The sequence below is a fragment of the Protopterus annectens genome, chromosome 11.part0 (assembly GCF_019279795.1).
Source record: "Protopterus annectens isolate FY-2018-M chromosome 11.part0, PAN1.0, whole genome shotgun sequence".
Lineage (NCBI taxonomy): Eukaryota > Metazoa > Chordata > Ceratodontiformes > Protopteridae > Protopterus > Protopterus annectens.
In genome coordinates, this window is record NC_056745.1 from 240,523,750 (window position 1) to 240,550,302 (window position 26,553).

General features: G+C 38.9%; 1 protein-coding gene across 2 annotated transcripts in view; it reads left to right on the plus strand.

Annotated features, from left to right (window-relative positions):
• Window positions 1-26,553, plus strand: part of LMNTD1 (lamin tail domain containing 1) — a 1,453,405-nt gene that overhangs the window by 203,865 nt on the left and 1,222,987 nt on the right. For both annotated transcript variants that reach the window (XM_044087661.1, XM_044087662.1), the window contains exon 6: window positions 8,115-8,300. In XM_044087661.1, coding sequence (XP_043943596.1) covers window positions 8,115-8,300 — 186 coding nt within the window. The remainder of the gene's footprint in view (window positions 1-8,114; window positions 8,301-26,553) is intronic.

Genomic DNA, 26,553 nt, shown 5'->3' on the forward strand with positions numbered 1-26,553 from the left:
ATTACTTGGCTGTCTCTCTCCAGTAGCTATAAACACTGAGTGTCAGTGTACATACTGTTTTCTTCATTTTACTTTCATAGTTATCACAGAGATTTGGATTTCATTTAAAACTTTTATTTCAAATTTTACAGAACAAAACAGCCAATTTCTAAGTAAAACAAACTACTCTGTCATTGAAAACATAAGTAGCATGAGAAACAGTGAACTTCTTTTCGCCTTGAAGCTCACATTTAGTGAAAATGCATCTAGCAAACAAACTACAAGAGATGTGCTGGGATTCATACTCAAATAGCATATAGTGAAATACTAACTAGCTCCTCTGTGAAGGGAGCAGGTGTTCAAAAGGCAGATGTATAATGCATCTGCTAAAAGCCTGGGAAAGCCCACTGGCCATAAGTGTCCCTTTTCAAGAGCAGCCTAAGAGTACTATCTGGTGAAGTAACATCACAGAGTCACATATAAGACAAAGAAGTCTGAGGGACTCAAACTGTATAGTATAGGAAGCAGCTCATAGCCTTAATCATCTTGACTCAGTGCTAGATAAACTGTTGTAGCCCATACACAGTGGAATCCACGTGTGCCTGCAAAAACAAGCTAAATTAAAAATGTACTAATAGTTAAAATATTACATTAAACATATAGTTCACATTGTCCAGTTTATTCACGGATAAACAATAAACACACAGTCAATGTTCAAAAGAATAATGAAACCATCCATCACATCCAAAGACCATAGTTCAATGATGATGCTCCTGTTTACTACAATCAATTTCCTTCCTATAACTACTCTGATTCTAAGGTAGGTATTAGATTTGCCATTTAGGGGACCATGGAAGAGCCTAGCCCAAATATCCAGTTGCTCAAAAGCACTGGGAAACATAAAGGTCCTACCAAACACCCTAATATTGGGTGATTTCAATTACCCAAACATTAACTGGGAGAACTACTCAAGTACTAACTCTCTTGCCCAACATTTCCTAGAATTTATAAACTCAAATGCCCTGGATCAACTGGTCAACACTCCCACCATTGGTGACAACATATTAGACCTGGTCATCACCAACATGGGCAAATGGTGTTCCACACTGGAGGTCAACCCCTCGCTGGTTAGATCTGACCATAAACAAATCACTTTGGATATCCACATTCCACCCCACCCCTGGACAAGGAAACCACCATGAAAAACTTTTCAAAAGCAAACTTCATGTTACTTAAGACCGAGGTGAAAAGTTTCAAAGCCCCCATGCTAAAGTATAATGCTGTCCAAGCTGTAAAATCCTTTACTAATGGATTCTATGGGCACCTACAAGAATGCATGGATCATGCTATCCCAAGCAAAACCAAGACTCACTCCTCCAAGAAAAGGAAACCAGTCTGGTGGACCCCTGCCATAAGCAAGCTATACAATAAAAGGAGGAAATTAGTACAGAAAAGAGTAAAATCCCAAGAAAGGAAGACATCCCTGATCAGTATCAGCAAGAAACTATGATCCCTCATAAAATTATCCAAGTCGAGCTTCGAAAGAAAAATTGCTAAGGACTCCAAAGATAACCACAAGGCATTCTTTAGCTGTGTCAAGAATCTACGTGGCAATGCTCAGATCTGCTCAGAGGTAGTGCAGAATGGCACAAAATACACTGAACCGACCAATATTGCCAACATGCTGGCAGACAGGTTCAGTGCAAACTTCACCGCCTCTCACCCCAAAAGGGCCCATAATCATACCAGAAGAATGTAGATCCCCTGAAATCACAGACGCTCCAGTTAAAACAACCCTCTCCAAAGACAAAAACACAGCATCAATGGTACTGGACAGTGTCCCAGGCTGCGTCCTACACAAGCTCAAAGACGAACTAACCCCTCACCTAAACACACTGTTCATACTCAGCCTCTCCACAGGCTACGTACCCATAGAGTGGCACACAACAATGGTTATTCCACTCCACAAAGTGAGCCACAACAGACCCCAGGAACTAATGCCCTATAACCCTGACTAGCTTGGACTGCAAGGCTATGGAGCGCATCTTCATTGAACTCATTAACAGAGACACTGGGAACCTCCAAACACCGGACCCTACCCAGTTTGGCTTTGTTAAGGGCAGAGCATGCCTCCTAAACCTGGTGGACTTCTTTGAGACAGTTACCAAGGCTATAGATGAGGGAAAGGTGGTACACGCAGTCTACCTGGACATTGCAAAGGCCTTTGACACCATTCCCCATTCTGGTATTATAGACAAGCTCACCAGCCTGAACATAAACCCCTATGTCAAAAGATGGGTTGCCAGCTGGCTCACGAACAGAACCCACATGATGAGAGTTGCGGGAGCTAGGTCTGACTCTGAACCGGTTACAAGTGTCATTCTTCAGGGCTCAGTTCTAAGACCCCTCCTGTTCAGCATATACTTCTCAGAGGTACAGGCAAGCACAGGAGGACTGTGGCTGACCAAGTTCACAGACAACTGCAAACTAGGGGCTATAATTAACTCTCTATTTGACACAGACATCCTCCAAAAGGGTCTCACTGAGATGGATACCTGGTGTCAAAATCATGGCCTCAAGCTAAATGCCAAAAAGTGCATAGTCACCCCCTTTAGAAAATACAAAGTACCCACAAACTACCACATAGGTGGTAGTCCTCTAAATACGGAAGACATAATAAGGGATCTGGGGACCCAAGTAGATAGTAATCTCTCCTTTGATAATCACATTGCCAAAGTGGTTAGAAAATCCTTCTATGTGGCCCACCTAATCACAAAAGGGTTCGCATCCAGATCAAAAGAGGTCATTGTGCCCCTCTACTTATCACTCATCAGACCCATCATAGAGTACAACACCCCATTTGGGATGTACCTTACAAGACACCTGCAACAGCTGGAAAGACCACAGAAGTATCTCACCAATAAGATCACTGGTCTCAAACAGATGCCTTATGCAGCTTGAATGAAGAAACTCCAGCTGTACTCAGTTGCATACCACCTACTCAGAGGTGATCTCTGTCTGACATAAAAGGCCATGTCCAAACCAGAATTGATGGACATGCTCCACCTAAAGAAAACCATATCCCCTCAAGCCACATGCTCTAGGGATCTAAACCTCACCACAGCAATAAATAGGACATGCTGGAGGGATAGATTCCTGTCCCAGAGACTTCCCATGCTTTGGAACAAGATACCAATCTACATTAGGCAGAGCTCCTCACTAACACTCTTCAAGAGAAACCTTGACAAGGGGATGGGAAACAGAAAGTTTACCCAGGGGATCATTTCAGTGGCTCTGCTGGACAGAGGCACAGGGAACACATTCTGGCTATGCTTATGAATGCCTTCAGGCAGATAGCCTAGTACCTACCTATGAACATAAGTGACTTGCTCAAGGACTGATCAAAAGTAGAGTCTCTCAGGAATCAGTCCTTGGACTGCTCCTTTTTGGCATTTACTTCTCTGAAGTCAAGGTCAGTGTCAGTGGTCTCTAGCTGACAAAATTTGCAGATGATTGCAAATTAGAAGCTGTCATTGAATTCCACACTGACACAAATGTTCTCCAGGAAGGACTGACGCAAACAAACAACTGGTGTCAGAACCATGGACTAAAACTAAATGAGAAGAAATGCATAATAGTATCCTTCAGGAAGTCATCCACCCCTGGTAACTATCATATTGACAAGACACCACTTAGAGCTGACCAAGTAGTCATGGAATTAGGGACACACATAGACAGTAATCTAGCCTTTGACAATCACATGTCTGCAGGAATGAGGAAATAATTCTATATTACGCAATTTATAACCAAAGGTATGGCATCTAGGTCCAAGGAAGTCATTGTTCCACTGTATTCAGCATTCATCAGACCTATCACTGATTACAATGCCCCCCTTAGTATGTACTTAACCAGGCATATCCAACAACTGGGACATCCACAGAGGTTCCTTTCTAAAAGAATACAGGGTGTAAGAAAAATGTCTTATGCAAACTGCTGAAGGCCCTATCCCTGTATTCTTTATCCTATAGGCTGCTGAGGGGAGATCTATGCCTGGCATACAGGGCATTGTCAGACTCCACTCTGATGGAGCTTTACATATTCACAAAACAACTAGCACCAGAATTACCCATTCTAAAGACTTAACCCTTGACTGTGATATAAATAGGACTTCCTGGAGAGACAAGTATGTATCCCAGAGACTACCCCATCTCTGGAACAGGCTCACCATCCATGTGAAGCAGAGTTCCTCCCTAACCCAATTCAAGTGTAACTTGGACATGTGGATAGGGAACAGGAAATTATCCTTGGTTTGGCACCAATGTCTCTAATGGACACAAACAACCTGTAAATGTTTCATCTCCCAGGCTCCTGCTTGTAAAATGTTTCATCCACCAAGCCCCTGCTTACACTTATCAAGGGTACCAGAACTTGTCAGAGATTTGGGATGCATGGCTAGGAATAAAAAGGCCGTTGTGGTTGTTAGCCTAGTAAACACCTATGAACTATGAGCCTGTAAATGAGGCATAATCAAAGATGTTCTGCAAAACTGGAGACAGATACAAGCAGACTGCTATAAATTGATTGAAAAGTTAACAGAAGAATTGTTTTTGCATCAACATGTATTTTATGGTCCCCAAAAAATATAAAACTGTAATAACTGACATTGACTGACTGCAATCCTTAATGATTTACCAAAGGAGAAGAAAGTAGTTAATGTAGGTCTGGTAGATGACTTTGCCCCCATATCTAAGGTACAGAGTTTGACTCTTGAGCATGTCAATAAACTAGACAATTCCCCCTAAATAGGACATTTCATGCAATGCATGCACATATGTGTATGTGCGCACACACACACACACACACACACACACACACACACACACACACACACACACACACACACACACACACACACCCATGCTATTGGTGGTACCCCTCAAGCAGACAAATGTTCTGTGCTCTTTCATTTAATGATGATTTCCCTTCCATCTATGAAAATCAAAAATGCTGCAATGATCTCCCATTCACACAAAGAAATAATGCTGCACTCCTGTTTGTATTTAAATCCTACCCCAATTACTGGATGTCTTTCATTTGCATGCAAAAGCTCAGTCTGTCTCTTTGGCTCACATATGAGCCAATGAGAGACTGGAGCTGTTGTATGCTCAACAGTGACAGAGCAGAAAGACTGAGCAGCAGAAAACAATTTATGATGGAGCAGGAGAAAAACAGTTGAGACATTTTTTGATTAATGTGTGGCAGAAAATCAGTTTGGGACATTTTTTTAGTAAGTGTCACGTGGCTACCAACGCCAGGCCCTAGGCAGCTGCTTAGGTTGCCTTGTGTGGATTGCATCCCCTTTTGTTCTTCATAGAAATTCTGTTTTTCTGGCAAACTATTCAGGACTGAAGTCACTAAATAATGACAGTCATCTGAGTTTCAGACTCCACATCCTTTAGAAAATGCATACAAATACAAAACCTGTTATTGTAGCAACTTTCTAGGTTTATAAGAACAATGTTTAAAAAGTCCCTGATTTTGGGCCTTTGTCCCCCCATTATTTTTAGCTTTGTCCAGATTTCATGCACTTAGAGATGTATGCCTAGAGGACTTTTAAGTGTGCTTGAAAGCCAAGGTACATTTTGAGGGTGTTAAAAGGAATGAAGGTAGAGTTTGTGCTCTAATAGTAGATTATACTGTAGCACATTTTAGGGACATAGACTGGAGTAGAACTGCAAGGATGGGCTGAACCCCTAAAACGAGATTTTTTCCAAGCTGTTTGCTTGTTTGCAGTGAATAGCCAGAACTTCGGCGTTCATAGCTGTGGAACCACCCCACAGAGCATCACCTCACTTCTTGATCTCAATTTACTTAGCCAGAGACAAATAATTAAATTATTTTCTTCTTGTTTTTCATGTTATAATGTGACTAGTGTCCCAGCTTGAAATGACTTCCTAGTACTATAACAACCCTCCCTTTGCAACACACACAGTCTTATAAAATACTTCTTTGTGTGCTAACTCAGATTATTATGCCTGCATAACAACACATTACCTTCTCTATGTTGTATATCTATAACTATGTCTATATCATTTGTAGCACAGAATGATGGTTCTCACCAGGTGAAGGAATAAAAGTTACTCAAAATGAGTAAATAATTGTGCAAATGGTGTTTCAGCAAACTAGTCAGAGAGCATTTGCCCTTTGTGGGAAGAGACTTGGTGTACAGAACTGTGGCACACAGAGAGAGAGAGAGAGAGAGAGAGAGACAGCCACAGAGACGGAAGATCTTGAAGAAGCTGGAAATTGTTTCTGTCAGATGAAACCAGAAAAAGCTAACAAAAGAAACCATTTTCCAGCAGAATAAAACTGAATTAAAAGGTACTTCCTGTAAACATTGTTAAACAGGAAGACTTTCTTTTTGCTTGGAGAAACCTGCCTTATATTAAGTTGTATGTAAAAAATGCATTTTTTATGAAAAATGAGTGGTCTCAGCTGCTTTAATCATCCTGTATCTATATGTGCAGTGCATATAAATCTGTCTATCTATCTATCCATCTATCTATCTATCTATCTATCTATCTATCTATCTATCTACGTACATAAATACATGAAAGCACTGCATACAATCAAACCACAAAACATTACATTGAATGCCACAAACAATCGTAGCACTCTCACAAACTCACATTTATTTATTTATTTATTTTTGCTGGTGGGCAAAACTCCCTGTATACCACCATGTGGGTAGCAATGTCCCCCAGCTCCCATTCTCCCTTACTTATACACGCTAACTTTAAAGTCAAACAGATGTGAGGTAATGAATATGTACGCATATAGGGCAATACACTTTGTTGTGAGATCCAACATTTTGATAGTAAACCTATATATATATATATATATATATATATATATATATAATATATAATTATATATATATGTTCAGCAATGATTTACAGGTCCCTGGTGATATCCTGACCTAAATAGTTGCTAGAGTACTTGTGCATCAGCTACCGACTGAGCCAAGTCAAACAGATAAAATTCTCAGTACTTCCTGACTGGGAAGGGATGCCCATTGCACTGCAGCATTATTAATTGGACATCAGTTCCAAGCAAGGACTGGGTGAATGCTGTGTTGGGGAAATGAGAAGGCAGAGTGCAGCAGACCTGGGCTGGAAGTTTTGGTGAGCTATTCACCAATATGTAGGAAATGTCTCAAATGCATCAATTGTTCATATTTTGAAAAAAAAAAACAGTAAGTAGGTCCCAACTATGAGCATTTAAATGCAAAATATGCTTAGTTTGGGCGTCCAAGTGGGTTTACCAAAGATACCAATAACAGGATATGAATAACCACATAAGAGGGAAGATGCCAGTGCAAATGGAAGGTATTCTGAATTTCGACAAATGCAGCCCAGCTATCAGACATTAATAACACTAACTTTGCAATATTCTGTAGGCAGGATAAAGACCCCTTTCCTATGTTTTACACCCCTGTAGTAAACTTCAGGACTGTTGTCAGAACAACATTAAGCAGATTAGTGTTGTTCTGTTTTAACTTTACTTTTACTTGAGCAGTCAGTCTGCTGTTCCACTTACTGTAGCATCTTTAGAAACCAAAGCAAACACAAATGGAGTTCTGTTTTTCACAATGAACATATAGGTCCACAGTTTTTATGACAACTTCCATTTAAACAAATTACTGCTGAACACAGAAGCATACAGCCCCATTTTGTGACTTTAAAATAATGATAAAACATTTTGGCTGAGAAGGAAATGTATGTAGAACAAAAACGTTACTATGTATGTTGCACATATTGCTAAGATGTAGAAAGCTGCATGTACTTTTGCAACATGGCTGATAGATGTGGTCTTTGATGTGTGGAATTGCTCAGTCTATAGACATAATTCCTTGAATTCTAATGTGTCCAGTGACCTCAGTATTAAGTGTTGTAGGCAAATATTACATTATATGTATCCTAATGAAAATTAGCGGAAATGGAATCACAGAAACATATTGTTCACAAGACTTTGCTTAATGCCAGCATGCAATTTTGTACAAGGAAGCTTTTTATTTATTTTTGAACAATGTAGCATTACAGAAAATACATTGATGATTATTAATTTTATGGCAGGAGTCCCAGGAGCTGAGGACACGACTTGAAGGGTCAGAGGCCCTGGTTCTCCAATTAGAAAGTAAACTACGGGCCTGCAACAGGGAAGACTCTGTTCTGGTAGAAACAGTTCAGAAAATTCGAGAAGCCAGTGAAGCAGAGCTGAAACGATTCCAAGAAGAGGCTGAGACAGCATATAGTCAAAATGTGAGTGCTTCACTTTTACATGACGTTTTGCCTGAAGTCTTGAGAGTAAAATGTATGGGAAGCAATATGATAAACTCAATACTTTGAAACCAAAGTCACCTTTTCAGGATAGGAACAAGATAATTTGGAGAATGCAAGTTTTTCAGAGGAACTAAACTTGCAGAATTGACGTTATGTAGAGGTTTGTAAAAGTTGTGGTGTAATTGACTGTCATACTAGATATTAGATATAATTAGCCTTACTCAGTGACAAAGTACCAGTCAACAGTACAACAGGCACATTCATGACAGCCCCATACTCACTGAAGCAAGGCCTGAAATTATAGCTTTCTGATGAGTGCCACATATTTAAATTTGACAGTCATAGCTTGGATTCATGCATATACACAGTTTTGTTCAGAAATGGGTGAAAAGGATTTATATATTCTGCTGTGGAAATAACTGAGTTGTAGATTCAAAAATCATGTAAAATAGCAAAACTCCTTCAGGATGAGAATGATATCATATGGACATTCTGCATTTGTGTTTATTACAAGCTGAAGCCCTGACCACCCCTGAAAGCAATGTACTTCACACTTGTTATCCTTTATTGATTAAGTATGAAAATCAGTGTGGTAATAACAGATATGTTTGTAACAAATTATGTTCTGAAATACTTCTAAACAATTGGCAGCATTACTCTGTAGAAATGTATATAGGCATGACAAGTTAGCGTTACTCAATATTAGAAGGGAGCTACTGCTAGCTAATTTGTGTTTTTCTTCAAAACATTGAGTGTAAAAGACAAGCTAAATGATTTGTGGCTACAGTAATCATGTTTCTCAGCTGAAACGTGAAAATATATGAAGAACTTGAAGCAGCCAATTCTTACCTCTTTTTTCAGATAGAAAAGTTAATATCAGTTTATGTCTTGGCTCTAATTTTACTTCAGATGAAAACTCCCTAACTTACCATCTTCTAAAATTTCTAGGCTTAGATGTCACCACCTTAACAAATCTGAATATAATTGAAATGAAATTGTCAGTATGAATAGTAAATAGATGCTGCTAATTAATTTATAAGATTTAAATTAATAGTTTGTCACTTTTTGCGTTCAGTTTGTGGTGAGCTGTAATGAGGATTAGAAACCAATTCATTCTGAGAGAAAAATACATTGTTTCTCTACATTCAGGTTCACACATAATATCTCTTGAAAACCGACCTTATTTAGAATTTCTTTTCATAGTGCTACATCACAAACAGCAGCCAGTATTTCACTATTCAATTGTAATCACTGCTTCACATTTTGAGGGAGTGTCTGTACATGATTGAAGACTTATATTTAGAGTCACGTTCTGTAGCTGGTTATTGTAGTATGTGGCATTGAAATCAGATGGTCCTATTTAAAACTAATAATTTGATGCCTCTTTGCATTTTCTCTGCAACAACAAATGTGACCTGGTTCCCAGATGCTAGTTTTGTTCTTAAAACCCATGCTGAGCTGTTCATCTGTGTCTATAACAAGCTAGCAGTCTGTCCCTTACTTTATAATACAATTTATAATGCAGTGAAGGTAACAGAACATAAAGTGTTAATTGCATCAACCAAAATAATTGTATACTCCACGATTAATTAAATCAAGCTTTAAATAGTGAAATAAATAAACATAATAACCTGCACCTGTTTCCAGTTTTATTCTTTCCTGTGGCTTATTGCTTCGGGAAAGCTTTACTATAAAGCACCCTTAAAATGTAAAACCTAAAAACAGTTATTTACTATAAAGCACCCTTAAAATGTAAAACCTAAAAACAGTTATTTACTATAAAGCACCATTAAAATGTAAAACCTAAAAACAGTTATTTTCTTCATTAAAAATTGCATCACATCATTACATTTATGCCTAGTTTATTTTAATGTTCTCAAAACATGAATACAGTGTAACGGCTGATGATTTAGATTTTGAAATGCATCATTGAAACAGCCGTGAAAGACCGTTAAGACAGTTAAGAAATTATTCTCTAAATTAACTACGTGACATATTATATTTTGGAAACCCAGGGCACTGCAGAGGAGCCATAAAACATGTGACTAGCTCTTAATTTACACCTGTCCACCACTGTTCCTTGGTACTTGTTTACTTCTTTGTTTGCCTTGGTAAAGGAAGCAAGACCCAAGAGGGCTATCCATCATAATACTGAGTCAGTCATGTATATGTTATGCATGCTGTGAATACTGAAACTGCTTCCAAGGTGTTTATGCTTGTGCTGTACTAAATACTTGGATGTATATTTAATTCATGCTTCCTATCAGTGCTGGATTACATATTTTGTTTTGCTGACATAATAGTCCCCTTCTATCCATGCATTAATACTGTAGTATAATCTCCAAACCTTTTTTTACTTCACTTCCAGACTCACTATTCCATTTACAGCATCACACATTATATCATTTACTCTTCCACCTAGTCTGTTTTATCTTCTACCCTTCCTACAACAGTAAGACAGTGATGGTGAATACCAACCTGAATTCTAGTGCGTGCCTGTATATAACTAACATTTGGTGATGTAGAATGAAGGTTAATGCATTTTCTAATTAAATGATGTTTACAGTGATAGGGTGAGACGAGAGATTATTGTCCCTGATGATGTGTACATTTCTACACTATCTAGACTGCATTAGAGGACTGGAGGTTTGACATAAATTATTGGACAATATGTTGTCAGATGATAAAAATGGTGATTAGAAGGTAATTACATTTAACGCTATAAATGGTTCTTAGCCAGCAATGATGATATTGGGATGGATGTAGATGGGGATCTGCTTCAGTAGATCAAATTTACATATTACTGAACCTTACTTTTGCTAGACAAAGTCATTGAAAGTTTAATTTGCTGAATGGAAATTTTTTTACAGGTTAAGTCAATACTTGGTCAACATGGGGAAATATGTCTTTTTCCCCACTGTAGTGCGATCTCGGAGTTGGAATATATAGTTAATAGGGGAGTTGGGGGCACAGACCCGTACATTGGGAGCTGTGGTGGGCACAGCCCCCCACCTGGGTGGGTTTGATGTACTGCGATGTGTCTTTAGCTTTAGTGTTGGCCAAGAGTTTACTTACCTTGTGAAAGATTTTGCACTTGGCAAATGAAACATTTGATGTTTTCATCTCACAAAAGTTTGTTTGCGTCTTTCGGCTTTTCCCGGTTAGGGGTCGCCACAGCGGAACTCCGGTCCGCTAATGATTGGCAGTTGATTTTTACATACCGGCTTGCCAGGCCTGACGCACAACCTTCAACGAAGGTATGCCCATTCATGCATGTCTCCACGCAGAAGACGCTCTAGCTGAGAATCGAACAGGAGAGCGTCTTACTGTGAGGTGACAATGCTACCGCAGCACCACCACCACGGGTCATCTCACAAAAGTAAGGTTCAGTAATATGAAAGTTTGATTTACTGAAGTAGATCCATAGATGGGTGGGGAAGATTGACTTCTAGCACTGATAATGTAACAATGTGCCCATCTGTCAGACATTGAAAGCTGAGCCTTTTCATTTGTATGTATTTAATATGAGCAGGCAAAACAAGACAGGAACAACATGAATGTGAACAAAGGGTACATCAGGCAACAGCAGCAATAACAACAACAACAACAACAACACACATAAACACACACACTCACACACACACACACACACACACACACACACACTGCAGAAAAAAATAACTGGTTATTAGGCAGTTGAAAGCTATCTTCTTCAGAAAATACATTCCATTTGTTTCATTTGTTGGTACTTACAGCCCAGTTTAAAGTTTCAGACAATATCATTGTATGAGGTTATATGCTGAATCAGCTCAGTACTTTATCAGCTATGTGGGATTGTGATGCATTTACATTCTGAGCATCTTGGTATAAGCCTCTAGGGAACATTATTGTCTTAAATTTTAATAAGAAGTCTGTAAAAAGATCTACAAATGGTCCATTAAAACCCGGCATGATTGGATACCTTCCTTTAGCACATCTCTGGTCCTGACTGGAGGCTGCTGTGCATCTCTTAGGTCACACAGAAAATGAAAGGCTTGCAATATAAATGGGTCATACCTAAAATCAAGGGTGTTGCATAGACTAACAGCTCTGCCTAGGAACAGGGTGAGGTCATTAATTTACCAGCAGATTACCTTAGTAAACTAATCATCATGAATCACTATAAGCAGGGATTTAATGATTTAACCTAAATAAGCTATTTTAATGGTACCGGATAAACCAACTCTTGAAAAATATTTATTTATTTATTTATTTAGTTATGTATTTACATTTCTTTACTTGGATAGCCCGACTTGGTCATCTTAAACAAACCCATTTTCAGCAGAGGCCTGAGTAGAAAAGCTCCATATATCAATATGAAAAAAGTAAAGAACAACAAAACATAAAAAAATAATATATATTCCTAGTAGGATAACATAATACATAGTAACTTTATTAACAAATAATAGTCTTCACCATCTGGAGTCAGTCCAAAAAGGGGAATCAGAAATTGGCAGCATTATCGCATATGCTTACATGAAATATGCTACTTTTTGATAAAACCTGAAATGGCTGTGAGACTGACAGGTGCCAACATGTCCTGAATATTGAGACTACATGCTCAGGTCAGCCCTACTCTGTGAGCATACATGCGTACACACACACACACACACACACACACACACACACACACACACACACACACACACACACACACACACACACACACACACACACACACACACTACAACATATGCACAGGTTGTGAGGGCTGTACATGCAACACCTCAGTTGTATCTCAAGAAGTCATAAACTCGATAAAACTCAGAATTTCAGTTCCTATATGAAATATAGTATACAGACTTTCCACTGAATGCTGTATAGTATCTCTGTACCAAGACAAAGGTAGCTGTCCATAGCAAGAAAATAACTGGGGTCAACAGTAAATCAAGCCAGACTCCAAGGCCCAAAAGGCAGACATTGTGTGACCTGGCAATCCCAGAAAATTGACAGTAACTTGTGATTGCATTGTATGTAACACAGGCATATATTTTACTGCACTTTGTAAGGCAGCTGGGACAGAGTGCACTGCTTTATATGGGAATATGTACAATAGTTATTAAATTCAATGTAAAAACATCACAAAAAGCAGACTAAGTACAGCTTAAAATCATTAAAACGAGAATATTTGAAAAAGCCTGTGGCAAGTGCTCTGTTACCCCAGAGTTCTTTTCCTACACAAGTACACTGTAGTGTAAAGGTAAACACCATATAACAACAAATAATATAAAATGTTATTGGGAGGTCTCTGATTATAACAAACATGTTATGTGTTGAAGATATGCATGTCAAGAAATTTGTCTGAATAGACAAGCTGGAAAGCTGAATCTTGACGTCGTTGTTTTGAACACATAACTCTTTCATTATGATTGGAGATCCCAAACTTAAATTCTCTGTAGTACGAGATCTTCAGCAGCTTTAATGTACTACTAGTTGTAGAAAAAAATCTAGAAGTGTTTTGCAAATATGAAAGCAGTAAAACACTTAGCACTGCACATGTACAATGGCGAGAAGCAAAGTTTACCTCTGATGGATTAACATCTTTTTTGTGCGACAGCAGGAAGTATTTTACAGGTTTCACACCTCATTTAGCTTCTCACTGCTCTTTTGTTGTAGCCACTGTGTATGCTGCTGTGCAAGACTAGGTCATACATTCTGAAAGTTGGACATATCAAAACTTGTTATGCTCTTTGACATCTGAGTGATGCATAACAAGCTTACCCCCCCCCCCCGGGTTTTAGAATATAACTGGTCTGTATACTGCATTGAAGATTATGATAGAGTCTCTGATCATAACCAGCTTATTATGTCTTTGGATGCCAAGAAATTCCATTTGTGAGAGAAGCTCAAGATGTTTGTTTAGGAACTACGCTGGCATGTATTTACATTCCACAAGATGTTTGTCTCGGGACTACACTGGCATGTATTTACATTCCACAAAATGTTTATCTCGGGACTACACTGGCATGTATTTACATTCCACAAGATGTTTATCGCGGGACTACACTGGCATGTATTTACATTCAACAAGATGTTTATGTCGGGACTACACTAGCATGTATTTACACTCCACACGATGTTTATCTTGGGACTACACTGGCATGTATTTACATTCCACAAGATGTTTGTCTCAGGACTACACTGGCATGTATTTACATTCCACAAGATGTTTGTCTCAGGACTACACTGGCATGTATTTACATTCCACAAGATGTTTGTCTCGGGACTACACTGGCATGTATTTACATTCCACAAGATGTTTATCTCGGGACTACACTGGCATGTATTTACATTCCACAAGATGTTTATCTCGGGACTACACTGGCATGTATTTACATTCCACAAGATGTTTGTCTCGGGACTACACTGGCATGTATTTACATTCCACAAGATATTTACCTCGGGACTACACTGGCATGTATTTACATTCCACAAGATGTTTATCTCGGGACTACACTGGCATGTATTTACATTCCACAAGATGTTTATCTCAGGACTACACTGGCATTTATTTACATTCCACAAGATGTTTGTCTTAGGACTACACTGGCATGTATTTACATTCCACAAGATGTTTATCTCGGGACCACACTGGCATGTATTTACATTCCACCTAAAACTGCTGTAATGGAACATAAGAAAATTCTGGGGGAAATAATCAGGTTTCAGCAAGGAATATTATTTATAGGTGGGGACTGAAACTTGATTTGCAGCAGTGAAGATGTGTCTAGGAGGCCTACAAGGGAAAATATAACAAAGGAGGGTAGATTTTTGAAGAAATGTATGAAAATAGTTGGCATGGAAGATGTAAATTCAGTAATAGGAGTTCAGAGTGAATTTACATATTATTCCACAAGATATAAAAACTGGGCTAGGCTAGACAGAGTTTACATTTCACAGGAACGTGTACATTTAAGTGAAGGTCTTGATACCCACCCATGGGGATGCACAAGTCAGTGCATTTATTTGTGCTGGTCCCAAGCCCAGATAAATGGGGAGGGTTGCATCAGGAAGGGCATCCGGCATAAAATGTTGCCAAATCATACATGCAGACAACAGTAAAGAAATACATACTGGATCAGTCGAGGCCCAGGTTAAGAATGACCGCCACCAGTACTGTTGGCCAACAGGGTGCTGGCAGAAATTGGGCTACTGTTGGCCGAAGGAGGAGAAGAGGGGGAAGGCATGCCCAAAGGCAGGTAAAAGCTAGGACTGTGATAGTGAGAGGCGGATCTTTGAATGTTGGCAGTATGACTGGTATAGGGAGAGAACTAGCTGATATGATGGACTGAAGGAAGGTTGGTATGTTGTGTGTGCAAGAGACCAGATGGAAGAGGAGCAAGGCTAGGTGTATCGGAGGCAGTTTCAAATTGTTTTATCATGGTGTGGATGGGAGGAGAAATGGTGTAGGCATTATCCTGAAGGAACAGTATGCTAAGAGTGTTTTGGAGGTGAAAAGAGTGTCGGATAGAGTGATGTTTATGAAGCTGGAAATTGATGGTGTAATGATGAATGTTGTTAATGAATATGCTCCACAAGTTGGGTGTGCGATGGATGAGAAAGAAAAATTTTGGAGTGAGTTGGATGAAGTGGTGATGACTGTACCCAAGGGTGAGAGACTGGTGATTGGAGCAGATTTCAATGGGCATGTTGGTGAAGGGAACAGAGGGAATGAGGAAGTCATGGGTAGGTATGGTGTTAAGCAAAGGAATGCAGAAGGTCAGATGGTAGTGGATTTTGCGAAAAGGATGGACATGGCTGTGATGAATACGTATTTTAACAAGAGGAGGAGCATAGGGTGACATACAAGAGTGGAGGAAGATGCATACAGGTGGATTATATCTTATGTAGAAGGACCAGTCTGAAGGAGATTGGAGACTGTAAAGTGGTGGCAGGGGAAAGTGTAGTTAGGCAGCATAGGATGGTGGTTTGTAGGATGACATTGGTGATCAAGAAGAGGAGGATGAGTGTGAGGGCAGCACCAAGGATCAAATGGTGGAAACTGAAAAAGGGTAATTGTGAGGTGATGTTCAGGGAAGAGTTAAGACAGGTACTGGGTGGCAGTGAAAAGTTACCGAATAACTGGGTAACTACAGCAGAGCTAGTAAGAGAGATGGCCGGAAAGGTGCTTGGTGTAACATCTGGAAAGAGGAAGGAGAACAAGGAGACCTGGTGGTGGAATGAAGAAGTCCAGGAGAGTATACAAGAAAGAGGTTGGTGAAGAAGAAGTGGGATTGTCAAAGAGATGAAGAAAGTAGACAAAGAGTATAAGGAGATGAGGTGCATGGCAAAGAGAGAGGTGGCGAAGGCTAAGGATAAGGTGTATAAAGAGTTGTATAAAAGGTTGGACACTAAGGAGGGAGAAAAGGACCTGTACCGATTGGCTAGACAGAGGGACTGAGCTAGTAAAGATGTGCAGCAGGTAAGGGTGATAAAGGATAATGAGGGAAATGTATTCACAAGTGAGGAGAGTGTGTTGAGCAGATGGAAAGAGTACTTTGAGGAGTTGATGAATGAAGAGAATGAGCGGGAGAGAAGATTGGATGATGTGCGGATAGTGAATCATGAAGTGCAGTGGATTAGCAAGGAGGAAGTAAGGATAGCTATGAAGAGGATTTAGAATGGAAAGGCTGTTGGTCCAAATGACATACCTGTAGAAGCATGGAGGTGTTTAGGTGAAATGACAGTGGAGTTTTTAACTAGATTGTTTAATGAAATCTTGGAAAGTGAGAGAATGCCTGAGGAATGGAGGAAAAGTGTTTTGGTACCGATTTTTAAGAATAAGGGTGATGTGCAGAGCTGTAGTAACTACAGAGGGATTAAACTGATCAGTCACAGCATGAAGTTATGGGAAAGAGTAGTGGAAGCTAGGTTAAGGGAGTTGATGATTAGTGATCAGCAGTATGGTTTCATGCCAAGAAAGAGCACTACAGATACAATGTTTGCTCTGAGAATGTTGATGGAGAAGTACAGAGAGGGTCAGAAGGAGTTGCATTGTGTCTTTGTGGATTTAGAGAAAGCATATGACAGGGTGCCTAGAGAGGAGTTGTGGTATTGTATGAGGAAGTTGGGAGTGTCAGAGAAGTATGTAAGAGTGGTACAGAATATGTACAAGGGTAGTGTGACAGTGGTGAGGTCTGCGGTGGGAGTGACGGATGAGTTTAAGGTGGAGGTGGGATTACATCAAGGATCAGCTCTGAGCCCTTTCTTATTTGCAATGGTGATGGACAGGTTGACAGACGAGATCAGACAGGAGTCCCCGTGGACTATGATGTTTGCAGATGACATTGTGATCTGTAGTGAGAGTAGGGAACAGGTGGAGGAGACCCTGGAGAGGTGGAGATCTGATCTAGAGAGAAGAGGAATGAAGGTCAACAGGACTAAGACAGAATATATGTTTGTGAATGAGAGGGAGGATAGAGGAATGGTGAGGATGCAGGGAGTAGAGGTGGCGAAGGTGGATGAGTTTAAGTACTTGGGATCAACAGTTCAGAGTAATGGTGAGTGTGGAAGAGAGGTGAAGAAGAGAGTACAGGCAGGATGGAGTGGGTGGAGAAGAGTGTCAGGAGTGATTTGTGACAGACGAGTACCAGTAAGAGTGAAAGGAAAGGTCTACAAGAGGGTAGTGAGACCCGCTATGTTATATGGGTTGGAGACAGTGGCACTGACAAAAAGGCAGGAGTCAGAGCTTGATGTGGCAGAGTTGAAGATGTTAAGATTTGCACTGGGTGTGACGAGGATGGACAGGATTAGGAATAAGTATATTAGAGGCTCAGCCCAGGTTAGAAGACAAAGCCAGAGAGGCAAGATTATGCTGGTTTGGACATGTGCTGAGGAAGGATGCAGAGTATATTGGGAAAAATATGCTAAGGATGAAGCTGCCAGGTAACAGGAAAAGAGGGAGGCCTAAGATAAGGTTTATGGATGTGGTGAGAGAGGACATGCAGGCAGTTGGTGTGACAGAGCAAGATGCAGAGGACAGGAAGAAATGGAAACAGTTGATCTGCTGTGATGACCCCTAACGGGAGCAGCCAAAAGAAGAAGAAAAACTATTTCAGACTGTGAGTCAATAATAACTAAAATAAAAACACAGGGTAATGAAATAAAAATGAGTCATTGGCACTTTCCCACCTATCTGTTGAAAAGCAAGGAATTTCAGGAATAGCTAGTTGAGATTATTCAGGAGCTGTTAGAGAGGATAGAAATTTCTTCTGAAAATATAGCTAGGGAGTGGGATAAAATTAAGGTGGAGTTTACAAGAATTATTTAGAGGGACTAATAAATGTGAAAGTATTGCAGAATAGGGGAAATCCTCACAGAACAAGAAGAGGATCAACTGCAGAATGCTAGGCAGAAAATAAGAAATTACCTTGATAGTATGCATGAGCTTAGAAAGATTGCTGTTAAACAACTATTTTTTGATAATAACACTAGAGCACAAAAATATTTAGCACAACGTCTCGGGTAACAGGAAGTAGAAAGGGGTGTCACCAAACACAGGGAACTGATAACAAAGAAGATAACAAGAGATCCTGTAGAGGTATGAGAAATATTTCAGAACTTCTATGAGAGTCTCTATAAAGCAGAGAAACATGAAAATCAAGAAATGATGCAAATGGAAATGCTTATGGAGTAATTAAATATGCCAAGGTTAGAGGTAGACGAGGCCCAATTACTAACAGGATAGGATAGGATATGAGGAAATGAGGTAAAAATTGTGATGTATAACCAGTCTACAGGAAATTCCCCAGGAATAGATGGTATTCCTGTGAAAATTTGGAAGCTAGGAAGAAAAAACTGATAAAGATCTGGAAGATTTTGTGTAACAATATCTTAAGAGGAGGAGAAGTACCACCATCCTGGAAGAAAGTAGCGGTAGCTGTAATACCAAAAGAGGGTAAGGATCTATCAGATCCAGCTTCATACAAGCCCATTTCAATACTAAAGCATGATTATAAAGTGGTCATGTTTATAATGGCTAAAAGAATGGCAAAAGTAATGTCAAAACTGATAGATATGGATCAGTATGGTTTTGTGAAGGGGAGGTAAACATTTGACACCTTTAAAAGAACATTGATGATCCAGAGGGAAGCAGCAGGGGCACAGGAAAATAAATTTCTTGTGTGGCAAAAGCCAGGGTACATTTTTTGGCTAGGCTTGTATGGGCCCCTAGGGCCGATAGCCTAGTACCTACCTATGAACCTATGAATGTAAGAAAATACCATTGTTGTTCATGGGTCTTCAATCAGAGAAAGCATTTGACAGAGTAAGCTGGGACTTTATGAGCAGGGTAATGGAAACATTTGAATTTCTGGGAAAAAATTATAAGGTCGATTAGAAGAATATATGAGGGATTGGAGGTGAAAATTAAAGTGGGTGGGTCCTCTGATAATTTCTGCTTGAGCAGAGGAACCAGGCAGGGGTGTCCTCTTTCCCCTTTATTATTTGCATTATATTTAGAATCATTGGCAAAGATAATAAGGGTCTCAGAAATTCAAGGATATAGTCGGTATGGTAGCCAAGAAAAGCTCGCCTTATTTGCAGATGACATTATTTTGTACCTGACAAAACCAGAAAAGACATTAAAGTGTTCTGGAACATTCTGAGACAGTTTCTGATCTTTTCAGGATACAAAATTAATGAAGCTAAAACAAAGGCAATAGAAGTAAATTATGTACTCACACATGAACTGGTTCAGGAATACTCATATTTATGGGGACATGATAAAATGAAATATTTAGGAGTATGGATTAAAATGATTCTAGTGTGGCAGTTAAGGATATGTGGGAAGAGACTACAAAAGATAATGTAAAAACTGAGAAAATGGAAGCTTTGTTATATGGGTATGGATAGGAAGATACAAGCAGTTAAAATATGTTTAGTCCCTTTAGTCATATACACAGGTTAGGCTTATTTTTCTCAACCAAAGGAGATGTTGTGGGTAGCAATTAATAAAGAGATGAAGGACTTTATCTGGGAGGGGAAGATGGCAAGAGTCATGGGATAAGCTGATTCTTCCAATAGAACACAGTGGATTGGGATTACCCAATTTGAAGGGGTATTTCAGAGCTACACAGTTAAGCCTCCTTTACATAGCACAAGCAGAAAACTATAATTCAAAGTGGATGATGAAACACAGGAGAAGCTCAAGAAAACGGGAGAGAGTTGGTTTTTTGATGCAGGCCTGTAAGAAGAATAGCAATAACCACGCAGAATATTATATCCATAAAGTAACAGAAAGTACTCTAAGAACTAAACCAACACACGAATGGAGAAAGGAGATTCTGCAATAGGGGTGACTGCAATTAGCGATACAGACAATAGGCAAGAGGGGTCCATAATTTATTGGAGAAAACTGGCAAAGGAACAAAGCTATTGGGAACAAATAACTAGAGAGAGAAAGATGATAGAATGGGAAGATGCCAAGAATTTATTTGGACTGCAGGTTGGAGATTGCCTTCCCTATCAGGGATTGATAGAGTAAAGACAAAAAGAAAGAAATAAGGGGGTCCTAAATGAAAGACCAGTACTGGTAGAGGTTTTAATAGGATCTTGAACAGAAACTACCATTAAAAATGAATAATTAGTAGAGTATATAAAATATTGCATGATAACTATAAGAATCAATCAGAGGATGTTAGAAAAGATTGGGAAGAGAGATTGGATAAGCAATTCACAAAGAAACAATAGGAGGATATATATATGTCTTCCAAATATGCAACAAGATCTAGAAGATTTAGGATTTTTGCCTGGAAATGTTTATATAGATATTTTTATATCCCAAGTAGACTCCAGAAAATTCTTCCTCAGGTAGATAGTAACTGTTGGAGGTGTGAAGGGGAAGAATGAGGTAATTGGGAACATATTTTCTGGAAGTGTGGTGGACTTTAAGGATTTCCTGTGGGATGTACTGTCAGAGATGCTGGGTGGACAGATTGGTCTGATGAGGGAGATGTTTTTTCTGAGCTATGACACAGAATCAGAATTGCCTAGATATTGTAAGGCTGTGTTTAATAATGGTGGCTATCAAAAAAGCAATTACTAAAAAATGGAAATCAAAATCTAAACCGACTCTACTGAAAGTAGTGAATATACAACTGGAACTGAGAGCTTTAGAAAAAGGTAGGAGCAAACTACATAGGAAAAAAATTGAAATTGTGGGAACAATACATACAAGGGAGGAATAAGACATAAAAGGCAGCAGGACGTAAATGAGCTCTGTAATGTTTGAGTGAGAAAGATTGGATAGATTATAAGTGATGTATAATGTTTTCAATTGGGAATGTGTCAGTATGGTTTGTGATGTAAAATGTTTGCGACTAGGATTCTGTCGGTGTGGTTTGTTTTCATTTATATAACTATGATTTCCTATATAGTAAGTGATTGTTTAATGAGATTGTTTCTTGTTTATAAAAAAACAGGAATTGAATAATTTATATAATATTGCTTAGGTTATATGATATATAGCAATATATGTGAAGTATAATATTTGTTATGTTAATATAATTTGATTACTTTTATATGAATGTAAATTTGTCTATGTCACAAGTGATAGTTCAGTAAAGGTATTTGGGAAAAAAAGATGTTTATCTCAGCAGCAATGTTGAGAACACATAATAAAAGGTTATGATTAGAAACCTAGTCATGCATGGAGCTTCATTTGCTCTCTGTGCGACTAGTTCTAGCAAAAAAGTAAGAGAAAGAGTAGGATTGCAAAGTGCTTTACTGGATGGTGCCCATATGCCTTACAATAAAGTAATCTATTATCTTGAGAAATATTCACGAAAAGCCAAAAGTAAACAACACATTAGCTGAAGATTATTGCCCAGTTTCCATACTCGCTCTCAACATCAAAATCAACATGACAGTCCTGGCAAAAAGATTAGAATAATTGTAGGACATCCAATTTGTCCTTCCCATACCAGACTTAGCATGAACAGATAAGCTCAGGATAATTATTTGACACTAGAACAGATTTTGATCAGTTAATTTTGAAACTTGTGAAAGAAAGGGTAAAGGCAAAATACTTTTGCAAACCAAAATTGTAAGTATTGAGAGACATATGTTCTTTAATGTTTATCAGTACATGAGCCTAATCTGGGGAGTGGCGGGACACAAGCATAAACCCACTAATTCAAAATTTTCCTTTCCATAGAGAAATATATATGCATTTTTGTTCTGATGTAATGGAAAATTAGTGCACGTATATTCCTGACAGTAATTTCACTAGCAAAGTGATGGCAAGTCATGTAACACTCTCAGTGGTGGAAACCAGATGTAATATAGGATTTTAGACTGTGCCAGTATATTTATGATTTTGTACAGTACTCATTTGCCTGTGCAAGAAAAAAGGAAAATATTAGTATTTTTGTGAAATGAATCTAAACACACTTGTAGTAAGGATGCCATGAGCTTATAGTAGCGGAGTAGCATGCAGATAGTCAAAACATGGGATGCGTCCTGATTATGTTCTTAATATATCATAGATAATAGTTCCAGCCGTATGTGTACTCACAGTCTTCCACAGATAAATATGCCCATTTTGTTAGGTTTCAGTTTTGTGGTGGATGGCGCAGTGGTGCAGCGGTTGCGCTGTCACCTCACAGCAAGAGGTTTTCTGATTCGATTCTCGGCTGGGGTGGCTTCTGTGTGGAGTCTGCATGTCCTCCCTGCATCCCTGTGGGTTTCCTCCGGGTGATCTGGTTTCCTCCCATGTTACAAAGACATGCGTCTGGAGTGTTTCTCTCCAAGCCTCCACTGAAAATTGGCTTTGTTACAAGTTGGACTTTCCTGGTAAACAAATGTTAAATAAATAAATTAGTTTGACTGTGAAGATATGACATAAAATCATCATCATCCTCATTAACCTTATTTTCCCCCCTTTTTTGGGCATTGAGTTTGAGTGTCATGTCTTAACTGTTACCGCTTCTCTTGATTCAGAGCCATTCTCCTGTCTGCTTTAACAGTTATACCCACTTATCACAGGTCATCTCTAATGAAATCCATCCATCTCTGGACTGGGCATCCTTGTCTTTTTTTGCCTTCTTCCCATCTCTTCCAAATCTGCTTTATTACTAAATTGTTTTTTGCTTTCTTGCACATGTGATGATCCATCTTAATCTGTTCTCCTTGACATTCTTTGCAACTGGAGAATACTTTGTCTTCCACTCTGATGTCCTGATTTATGTGTCTGCCTCACAGTGTGCATTGTATTACCCAGGACAGGAACTTTATCTTCCTCACCTCAAGCTTTTTCAGCTGCTTTATCTTCACCATACCATACAGAAGCACTGGTCACACCACCCTGTTGTACACCTTTCATTTTAGTTTTTTTGGGTATTCTGCTATCACATATTACCCCTGACACTTTGTCCCATTTTGACATTGCACCTTTGGTTCTAGCTTTGACCTCCTCACTTCTCTTCCCCTCAGCCTGTCCTCACTAATACTTAAAGATGTTAACCTGTTCCACGACGTTCCCTTCTATTTCAGTTTTCATCTTCTTCTGATTTCTACCATTTGCTGTTATCACCTCTGTAATGAATGTACTTAATTTCACCCATGTGCCTACAGTTTTGATAATATGTCCTCTCTGACCTATTTGCTAATGTAATCCATCACCAATATGAGCAAGAATGGGCTCAGGGCAGAACCCTGATGCCTACCCCCTCCTACTGAGAAATTCTCTATGAGTCTGAACACTGTTCATGTCATTGGTTCCCTATATATAGCCTACATTAATCCTACCAATGTTTCCAGGACTTCAGACTATCTCAGTACTACACAGTCAATTTTCCTCAGACCTTGTCATATATTTTCTTTAAGTCTGGGAATGTCCATTTGGACTCTTTCCTAATCTATGGCTTCTTCTCCACTATCAGTCATCTCCCACCTTACTTTTTACTAATCTGCCTATGCATGTATCAGTCCCACTCACAAGACCATCAATGACCCTTAAAATGACACACAAACAAAACTCATGATTATTTAGCTTATTCACATCTACGTCCCTACATGCTTACATACACACATGCATAGACACAAAATAACATGTTCCTTGTTAAGACATATCAATGACTGTTTAATTGTAATCAAACAACAGCAGTAGTCAATCACTTTAATCCAGAGACTCTTTCCATACCTCCCAAGCATAACAACTTTATTGACAGTGCACACCTCTGATGTCTAATCATGATAACATTGGAAAAAAATAGTGACAACAATAATGTATTTTAATTGTTTCACAAATACGCACATCAGCCCTGCTAAGCCACATCAATAACTGTTTAACTGTGATTAAATGCCAACAGGGTCAGTTACTGTGTTGCAGTATGCTTGCATACCCACCATTGATAGTCACTTTATTGGCTATGGACATGTCAAATATCTGATTGTGACCAAATAGACGGTAATGCCCACACAAATATAGTTTAACTTGTTTCACAGAAAATACATACTGTATGTCCTCCTGCAAGTAATGGAGACCACTTGACCTCACTTATGTTTTTCCATAGCTGTCAGAATGTTAAAGCTATAGCATTCTTTGACAACTGCCACCACAACATTCTGACAGTTTTCTGGAAATTGGAGAAAAGTGGTGTGATCTACTTCTGATCAGTCATAAAAGCTTCTGTGTCAAATGGGTCTGACATAAATAAATAAAAAAATACACTTAAATGACTATGCATACTTCTCTAATATAAATCAACAGGAAGGATATGTGTATGTATACTGTTCCAATCCAGTACTACCCAATCAGAATGATTTGCTGTTTATGAAAGAAAACATACTTAAGCAGATTTTACATTATACAAATGAGTTATAATATAACAGTAAAGTTTTGTGACAGTTTAACTCACTCAAGCCTAAAAGACCTTTTTTGTTTACTTCCAGGTCACATCCATGCTTCCTTATGGCATCCAGAACTTTTTTGTGCTTGGCTTTTTTACCAAAGTGACTTGCAGTATAATAATAGGCATTAATAGAAAGGTCAAGTAGTTTTTATAGCAATAACCAATGACTGGGTGTGGTATGTTGAAGATTTACCCAGAGCTGGTGTGGTTTAGTCACAAGGACAAAGCGTAAGTGATGAAACAAAAGCAACTGTGGGTAAATCTTCGATATATCACACCCAGGAGTTGGTTATTGATATTATACAAAGACATTATTTAAGAAAAAAATTACTTACTTTTCCTAAATAATGTCTTTGTATAATGGTGCCGTAGTGTTCTTCTGGATTGTTTCTGTATCCTGCGGCTTTGTTGATGTACTGTGCATGCATATGAGACTTACGTTCTCATGCTTACACAGTACATCAGTGCTTTGGAAAGCAAGCAATGGAGATGGGAAGATCCCTGTTGCTTCTTTTTTTTTAAAAAAGAAGCAGTGAAATTCAGACAGTTTAGAGGCATGAGAGAAGGCAAAAATGCAAGGAAAATCAGGTACGTTTCTTTAGTTTTGTATAACATACCTGTTTTTCCTTGTATTTTTCTCTGCCCTCCATAACTACTTCTTACCTGACAAATACTGCAGAGCCTTGGCATATATTAATAGAAGAAAGTCCGGAGAACCTGACTTTTTCCTATTGGTATATGCTCAATTTACAGCAGGCACGGTGGTTGGGTTGACCAATCAGCATGCACATTTTTGAATGTTAATGACCTGCCATTGTATATTAACAACTAATCAATGATGAGTCATTGTCTTTCATAACTGTGTATGCTGACTGCACAGCCCAACCAGCATGACAACTGTAAAGTAAGCATATACTAAAAGAAAAACGTCCGGTCACTAAAGTGCCATTGAATGGCCCGGCTTTTCTATTGGCGTATGCTACTGAGGGCACAGCAAAATACAAGAAAAATCAGGTATGTTCTGCAAAAGAAAGAAACAGAAACATACCTGATTTTCCTTGTATTTCTGTGCTGTCCCTCTTTAAATCTCAACAGACTCTCGAACATCTCAACAGTCTGGATCTTTGCAGAATGTCCAGATTTTCATCTCAGAGTTCTGTTTTTTTGTTTTTTTCTCTTCTAAAAAAAGTTTTCTGGCAATCCACTGGGGATGGAAGTCATTAAATAATACCACAAGTTTGAAACGCTGCATCCAGAGTCCAAAAAACATGACACAAACATTGAGCAGAAGAAAAAGCCTTTATAACAGCAAAGCTTTCGGGTTACACACCCTTTCTCAA